This window comes from Orycteropus afer, unplaced genomic scaffold (assembly GCF_000298275.1).
Source record: "Orycteropus afer afer isolate SDZICR_OR568_19922 unplaced genomic scaffold, OryAfe1.0 scaffold00056, whole genome shotgun sequence".
NCBI lineage: Eukaryota > Metazoa > Chordata > Mammalia > Tubulidentata > Orycteropodidae > Orycteropus > Orycteropus afer.
This window is the reverse complement of record NW_006921643.1, coordinates 1872902-1881901: the sequence shown is the minus strand read 5'-3', so window position 1 is coordinate 1881901 and position 9000 is coordinate 1872902. Positions and strand designations below refer to the sequence as shown.

At 39.0% G+C, this 9000-nt stretch overlaps 1 protein-coding gene across 1 annotated transcript in view; it reads left to right on the top strand.

Moving 5' to 3' along the window:
- KLHL3 (kelch like family member 3) overlaps nt 1–9000 on the top strand; it is a 164462-nt gene that overhangs the window by 119939 nt on the left and 35523 nt on the right. Inside the window, exon 7 of the mRNA XM_007938933.2 lies at nt 842–991. Coding sequence (XP_007937124.1) covers nt 842–991 — 150 coding nt within the window. The remainder of the gene's footprint in view (nt 1–841; nt 992–9000) is intronic.

The window sequence follows — 9000 nt, the reverse complement described above, 5'->3', positions numbered from 1 at the left end:
AGGATTGCCCAACCTTCCTTCCGAGGAGTGGCTGGTGGGTTTGAACCGCCAGCCGTCTGGTTAGCAGGCAAGTGTCTTAGCCACTATGCTACTTAGATGGGTCCAAAGTGAGGTGAATAGGTGGGACTTCTTTGCATAGTCACCTCTATCTGCTCTGATGTTGCTATTCTGTTAGAAGAGCCTCACTGGCCAATTCTCTGTCCTGAGTCTTTCACTGCAACAAAATAGACATGAATCCTTCAATGATCACTTTAGTTTGCCTAATGCCTCCAAAGGTTGGCCTATAGATCTCCATCTCTCTCTCTCTTTGTCTCCCTTCTCCAATCCCCTTCTATTCTCTTCTTCCTCTCCCCATTTCTCCTCTTCTCTCTCCCCCTGTCCCTCTCTCAAGTGTCTGACCATTTTGCCCTAAACATTATAATACATTCAAACCAGAAGAAATATGGGAAGAGGCTTTCAGGACAACTAATTTTATTCTGCATAATCTCATTTAAGCCTCAAACCTATGTTGTTAGGCAGCAAAATCATTGAGGTTGTGGATACTTTTTATATGCCCACTTTACAGATGAGGAAACTGAGGATCTGCAGAGTTAAATGTTAAAGCTGGGATTTGATTCTCTTTCTGCTTGATGCCAGAGCTTGATTGCTTACTCTATTGTGCTGTTGAAATGCAGGGGCTGAGCATGAAGTTCTAACTTGGTGGACCTTTCTTTTGGGCTCTGAGATGATGTGGTGTAGGAATGAATGAGTGTGGAAATGTAAGAATGACTCAGCCCAGAAGAGAGCTTGGGAAATGTGGTTGAGCTCTGCTCCAGGATCACCTGTGGGTTATTATCTCCAGACGGTTGAAGAAGAAGCTTTGATAAAGAATAACAACACCTGTAAGGACTTCCTCATCGAGGCCATGAAATACCATCTGCTCCCTCTGGATCAGAGGCTTTTGATTAAGAACCCAAGGACCAAGCCCAGGACCCCAGTCAGCCTGCCCAAGGTAAGCTACAGCCCAGTCACTGCCAAGAGTCAGGACTCTGTCCTGGGAGAGTGGATGGCTGCCCTGCATCATGGTTATATTTAGGACCTAGGAGATGAAGTCTTCTGGTTTGTCTTGAATCTGCTGGTACCTCTTTCTTCTGGGGTCTTCATTTCCTACGATTTTCAAGGTAACTTCCAGTGTCATCAAGGAGGTTTGACAGTAACTAAGAGTTCTTCCTGCTCCCCTCCTTCTTGTTCACGCCATGATTTGAGCTCTATATTGGAAGCTGAAAATGGCTGTATTGATTTAACTTAGTGGTAGCCACATCAATTCGTCTTCTAGTCCATACTTTGAGTTAGTCTGGTTCCTTCCCTTACTATAGAGCCATAAAGGACAATTAGGGCTGCCAGAGGAGAAAAGCAGCCTTGAGGAGTGATAGGTAATGAAGGAGGGAAAGGAAATGGGGGAAATGAGAACTTGTGAAGGAGCAGCTAGGGGGAGAGGGGTGCGATAGGAGAGGGCTCTGTGATCAAGTTTACATTGGGTCTTGACTGCCTCCATTCCTTGCAAGTCTCCTCCCCTCTCTGGTCCTCAGGTTCCTTATCTGCAGAATGAATGAATGGAACTGCACTAGATGATCTTCAAAGTCTTTTCCAACTTGGCATTTGAGTAGTCTTTCTAGGATCCTTATGTACTGGTGTGTGGGGGAAGGTCCCAGCCAACCCAGCAGGAAAGGTGGGAGGAGAGGAATGAATCACGTTGGGTCAGTGACTACACGGTAGGCAGCATCAGGGAATTATTTAGGCACTTGCTTTGTCCTCCTCCTCTTTCCAGCTGGCTGCCACACTCCTTGACTGATGCTCCCAGGAAGGGTTTCACAGGGGTAGAGAAGCATGTGGTTGTCTCAGACCAACTATTGGGATTCTCTGAAACATGCACTCTGCTGCATGACCCTGGATCATTGGGATCACATTGAGCGGTTGCAGTGTGAATAGATATTACAAGTTTCCCAGATAATACAGGCAGCTGACATTTATTGAGTGCTTATCATGTGCCAAGCACTGTGTGGATGATATCACATACATATCTTATTTAATCTTCTCAACAGCCCTACCAGATTGAGATAGTTATTATTCCAGTTCTACATAAAAGAATATGGAAGTTCAGAGAGGTTAAGTAACTCGTCCAAGGTTAACACCGCTATTGTGGTAGAACCAGGATTTGAACTGGGACTTGAAAGCCCTCTAAACCTGCTCTTGGAACCCATACCATTCTGTGCTTGGCTATGCCTTTGTAAACCTGAGAGTGTATACTTGTCTGCCTTGTGTTGCCTAATGTTGATTACAAGGTACAGCTGCATTAAGGAAGCGCCTTGGTCAGGCTGGCCATTTGCCTTACTGCATGCTGATGCTTTTTGTTTTGTTTTGTTGAAATATTGCACTGAAATTTATATATTTCAAATTGAAGATAGCTTTATTTAGTCACAGAAATATATACTCACTGTAGATTATTAAAAAGGATACTGCAATTTTGAAATAAAGTAAAATCGACCTGAAATCCCTCCATCCAGGGGCAATCACTGCTACCATTTTGGTCATTTTTTTTTCCTCTAGACATATCTGTGTGCATTTATTTACAAATAGACAAAAATATCTTTTTAGATAAATGGGATTTTGGTATACAGATTGAAATATTTTTTTTCCCCTATTCAACCATGTAGGAGCTCTGGTAGCATAGTGGCTAAGGCACTTGACTGCTAACCAGAAGGCTGGCGGTTCAAACCCACCAGCCACTCCTCGGAAGGAGAAGGTTGGGCAATCCTACTTCCGTAGTGATACTGCCTCGGAAACCCAAGGAGGGGTCGCTATGAGTCAGGGCTGACTCGACGGCACATAACAACAACAACAACATTCAACCATGTGCTATAGACAAATTTCTACATTATCAGAATAGACAGAAATTGGTATTTAAATTGTGATGGGTGTGTAGTATTCAATTGCATGTATGTACCATCACTTATTTAACAATCCTCTGTTGATGGGCTTTGCAATTTTGAGGTTTTTGATACTATACACACTCGTGTGCAAAATATCCCTGTATACACATCTTTGTATATTTATGTAATTAATTCCTTAGGTAAATTCTTAGAAGTGGAAAAGGTATATACAGTTATCATTTTTAGAGAATTCTGTAGGGGTTCTGGTGGCATAGTGCCTAAGGCATTTGACTGCTAACCAGAAGGCTGGTGGTTTAAACCCACCAAGCACTTCTTGGAAGGAAAATTGGGCGATCTATTTCTGTAGCAATACCGCCTCGGAAAACCAAGGAGGGATCGCTATGAGTCAGATCTGACTCGATGGCAGTGAGGTTTTTTTTTTTTGGTATATCTGCTTCCAAGAAGAATGAACCTTTTCACAGTCCTTTTACTAAGGTGTGCCTGACCCAAGCCATGATATTTTCAATTACCTTATATACATGTGAAAGCTGAAGGATGAATAAGGAGGACCAGAGAGGAATTGATGCATTTGAATTATGGTGTTGGCAAAGAATATGAAATATACCATCATCTGCCAAAAGAGTGGCAGAAAACAAATCTATGTGGGAAGAAGTACAGCCAGAATGCTAAAGCAAGGATGGTATGACTTTCATGTGCTTTGGACACATTACATAAGGATGGATCAGTCCCTGGAAAAGGAAATCATACTTGGTAAAGTAGAAGGCAGCAAAAATGAGGAAGACCCTCAACAAGATGGATTGACACAGTGCTTACAACAGTGGGCTCAAATACAGCAGTGATTGTGAGGATGGTGCAGGACCAGGCAATGTTTCGTTCTGTTGAACATAGGGTCACACTGAGTCTAAACTGACTTGACCACACTTAACACATAACAACAACTATCAGTAGAGGAAGGCACTTGCTTTCTTCACGCTTTTGCCAACTGTAGGTGTGAAACTTATAAATAGTTGCTAATTTGGTAAGTTAAAAATGACATCTTGCTTTATTTTGCATTTCTTTATTTATAAGTGAGATTGGTTTCATATGATTACTGGCAATTACGTTTCATTTTTGGAGAATTATCTCTTTATATCCTTTGTCCATTTTTCTATTGGACTGTACCTTTTTTTTTTTAATTAAGGGCTTTTAAAGGATTCTTTGTATGTTAAAGAAGTTAGGCCTTTATTTTATGTATTTTAATATTTTTTTTACTTAGTTTGTAGTTTGCCTTTTAACTTGTTTATAACAATTTTTTTAAATTATGAAAATTTTTTTTTAATAGTCAAATTGATACAGCTTTTGCTTTATAGCTTGGGTACTGCATCATGCTTAGAAAGGTTTTCCCTACTCTGAGATTATTTAAAAAAAATTCTCCCATGTTTTATTCAAGTACTTTTATCTTTTATAATTTCTATGCTTTACACTTGAATCTTTGATCCTGTTAGACTTTATCTTGTTATAAGATGTGAAGGTAGGCATTCAGCTTTATTTGTACTGAAATGATGAGCCAGTTATCTCAAAACTATTTTATTGAGTAATCAATCCTTTCCTCTCCCATGATTTGAATAACACCTTGATTATGATCAAGGAGCTCTGGTGCTGCTGTGGTTAAGCATTTGATTGCTAACCAAAAGGTCAGTGGTTCGAATCCACCAGCCAATTTATAGGAAAAAGATAAAGCTGTCTGCTTCTATAAAGATTTACAGCCCTGGAAACCCTGTGGGGTAATTCTAATCTGTCCTGTAAGGTTGCTATGAATTGGAGTCAACGTGATGGCAGTGGGGTGGGTTCTGCATGTCCACAAGGCTTGTGCCTTGAGAATGTGATTCTCAGATGCACTGTTGTTTCATGTGGAGGAGCCTTTATATCCCTGGGTTTTCAGCAGGTCTTCTCACTTGCCTTGTGACTCTGACAGTTATGAGCCACATTCCTCTTTTCCCTTAGAAAACTATGATTCTAATTTGACATGATGTCAGATTAATGACGTCTTTGCCTCATGAATGTATTGTGGACTATGGAAGTGGTTGAGAACTGGCCTAGATTCTTTACATGGAGACTGTACCCAATGACCCCTTTTTTGGCGATTCCAGATCTAGCTCTTGCCACATTTATCCACAAAAAGACAGTTTTAAAAATCAAAACGAAAAGCCTGAGCCTGGACTAAGCAAGCTGAGAATCATTCTCAACTATCTGGGTATTGAATCTATAATTGAGAAGAAGTCCATCCCTTATTTCAGGAGACCAAGGTCACTGTCACTGCTCTCCTTAGGACACTTGTTTTCAGCATGAAAAGTGTTTACACTCCTGGGCATCTAGCCTCTTGCAGGCAATTGGAGCCATGACTTCCTTTGAGTCTGTTGAAGGAAGGGAAAAAAGTCATCTCTGTTGCTTTTCTCATTGTTTTCTTATTTTTATTCCTTGAATAATTTAAGTTGTATTGTACAAACTGCTTCTCAAACTATACCTTTGTTACCATTGTTTGGGCACTTAAATTGATGAGCAGTCCTTACCAGGGGTTTGAGAAATTGGGCTATGCTAAGGGAGATGATCACCTGAAAGTATCATTAAGTTGATTCCACTCATAGCGACCCTTCCTTGGGTTTCTGAGGCAGTATCTCTACAGAAGTAGATTGCCCAGTCTTCCTTCCAATGAGTGGCTAGTGGGTTTGAACCACCAGCCTTCTGGTTAGCAGCCTTAGGCACTATGCCACCAGAGCTCCCAAAGGAAGTGACCACTCGAAAGTATTAAATTTTCACAGTAATAGCTAGTTATTATTTGTATCCCATCTCAGGGGCTCAGAGAAGTTAAATAACTTGCCCAGTTACTCAGCCAATAAGTGCATGGCTGGAGTTTGAACTGAGGTCTGTCCTACTCTAAAATCTGTGCTTAATCTTTTACATTAAATTTCCTCCCAGGGAACAGGTTTTGGTGGCAGATGAGATTTAAATTCAGGTTTATTGAGGTATATAAATTTATTCACAGTAAAACTCACCCTTTCTAGAGATATAATTTGATGAGTTTTGATAAATACATGCAGCCATGTAACCACCACCCCAGTTAAAATATAGAATATTTTAATCACTTCAAAATTTCCCTTGTGCCCATTTGTAGTCAATCCCCTTCTTCTGCCCCCAGCATCTGGCAACCACTGATCTGGTTCCTGTCCCTGTAGTTTTGCATTTTCCAGAATATCATATAAATAGAATCATATAGTATAGAGTCTTCTGAGTTTGGCTTCTTTCTCCTAGCATAATGCTTTTGAGATTTATCCATGTTGTTGCATGTAAGGAAGGGTTGGGCAATTTCCTTCCATAGTGATACTGCCTCAGCAACCCAAAGTGGGGTCGCTATGAGTCGGGTCCGACTCGATGGCACATAACAACAACGACAACAGTGTTGCATGTATCAGGAATTCATTCATTTTTATTGCTGAGTAGTATTTAAATTACAGATGTACCATAATTTGTTTACTTATTCATAGTTGATGGACATTTAGCTTATTTCTGGTTTGGGGCTATTAAACATAAAACTGCTATGCACATTCACATACAAATCTTTATGTGGACAGCTGTTTTAATTTCTCTTGAGTCAATACCTAGGAGTGGGATTGCTGAGTTATATGGTAAGTGTATGTGTAATTTTATAGGAAATTGCTAAATTGTGCTGTACCATTATAAATTCCCATCAGAAATGTATGAGCGTTTCTGTTATTCCACAGTCTTATCAGCACTTGATATTATGTATTTTGTTAAATTGTAGCCATTCCAGTTGGTGTGTGGTGGTATCTCATTGTAGTTTGATTTGCATTACTCTAAGGACTATTGATGAGCATCTTCTCATGTATGTATTTGCTATCCATACGTCTTTAGTGAGGTGTCTGTTCCATTTTTCTTTTCTTTTTGCCTATTCAACTCTTACTGAGAATTGTGAGACTTTTTGTTATACATATTCTGAATATATCTTTCTATCATACATCTATTTTACAAATATTTTCTCGCAGTATGTGTCTTGTCCTTTCATTTTCTTAGTAGGATCTTTGGAGGAGCAGAAAATTTTAATTTTAATGAAATTCAATTTATCAATTTTTTTCTGCTACAATTTGTGTGTTTTGTGTTCAATCTAAAAAATCTTTGCCTAATCTAAGTCCACAAAAATTTTCTCCTATACATTCATCTAGAAGTTTTAAAGTTTATATTTAGGTCTATGATCCATTCTAAGATTTTTTTTTTCTAAATGTGTTATATGAAATGCCAAGGTTCATTTATTTTGTATATTGATATCCAGATGTCCACATCATTTCTTAGGGAGATTATCCTTTCTCCATTGAATTACCTTGAAATCTTTGTTGTAAATAATTGACTACATATGTGCAGGTTTATTTCTGAACTCTATTCTGTTCCATTTGTCTGTTTATCTATCTTTCCAGCAATGCTATGTTGCCTTTTTAATAAGTCTTCAAAACAGATAGTGTGAGACCTCCAATTTTGTTCTTCTTCAAAGTTGTTTTGAGTATTCTAGTTTCTTCACATTTCCATGTAAATTTTAAAATCAGCTTGTCAATTTCTACAAAAAAAGCTTTGAGGACTGTGGATTGTGTTGCCTCCATAGATCATTTGGGGAGAGAAGAAACTGACCTCTTAATAATATTGTCAGTATTTTTAACATTAATAATACCAATCCATGAACACAGTGTATCTCTCTATTTCCTCAGGTCTTCTTTAATTTCTCTCAGAATTCTCTTACAGTTTTCAGTTTATGGGTTTCACAATTTTTTTTTTTTTTTTCAAAAATCAAGGCTCCAGGAATTGACAGAATACCAATTGAGATGTTTCAAAAAATGTATGCAATGCTGGAATCACTCACTCGTCTATGTTAAGAAACTTGGAAGACAGTACCTGGTCAGCTGACTGCAAGAGATCCTTATTTGTGCCTATTTCAAAGAAAGGTGATCCAACAGAATGTGGAAATTATTGAAAAAAATATCATTAATATCACATGCAAGTAAAATTTTGCTGAAGATAATTAAAAAATTGTTGCAGAAGTACACTGATATGGAACTGCTAGAAACTTAAGCCAGATTCAGAAGAGGCCAGGGAATGAGGGATGTCATTGCTGATTTCAATGGATTTTGACTGAAAGCAGAGAATATCAGCAAGGTGTTTGCCTGTGGTTTATTAACATTTGCACATGCAAAGACATTTGACTGTATGGATCATAACAAATCATGGGTAATATTCCAAAGAATGGGAATTCCAGAACCCTTAGTTGTGCTCATGAGGAACCTGTACAAAGACCAAGAGGCAGTAGTTTGAACAGAATGAGAAGATACATACCTTTCATGATTTTAAATCATGCAGTATCAGAGTTGTATCCTTTCACCATACTTATTCAATCAGTATGCTGAACAAATAATCCAAGAAGCTAGACTATATGAAGAACGCTGCATCAGGATTGAAGGAAGACTCATTAACAACTTGTGATATGCCGATATGACACACTTTGCTTGCTGACAGTGAAGAGAACTTGAAGCAATTACTATGAAGATCAAAGACTATACAGCCTTCAGTAAGGATTATACCTCAGCATAAAGAAAACAAAAATCCTCAAAATTTAGGTTTTAAAAAAAGCAGTAAACTATAAATAATCATACATACATTAATGCATTAATTCATTTATCCAACAAACTTTCATAGAAAAGGGTATTTGACCGCTGACCAGAAGGTTGGCGGTTCAAATCCATCAGCCACTCCTCGGAAGGAACACTGGGCAATCTACTTCGATAGGGATAGTGCCTCGGAAACCCCAGGAGTTGCTGTGAGTTGGGACCGACTCCATGGCAGTGAGTTTTTATAGGGCTATGTGGAAATCTCTGGTAGCACAGCACCTTAGACATCTAACTGCTAACCAGAAGGTTGGTGGTTCAAACCCACTCTGCAGAAGCAAGACTGGGCAATCTACTTCTGTAAAGATTTACCACCTTGGAAACCCACTGGGGGTCGCTATCAGTTGGAATTGACTTAATGTCAGTCT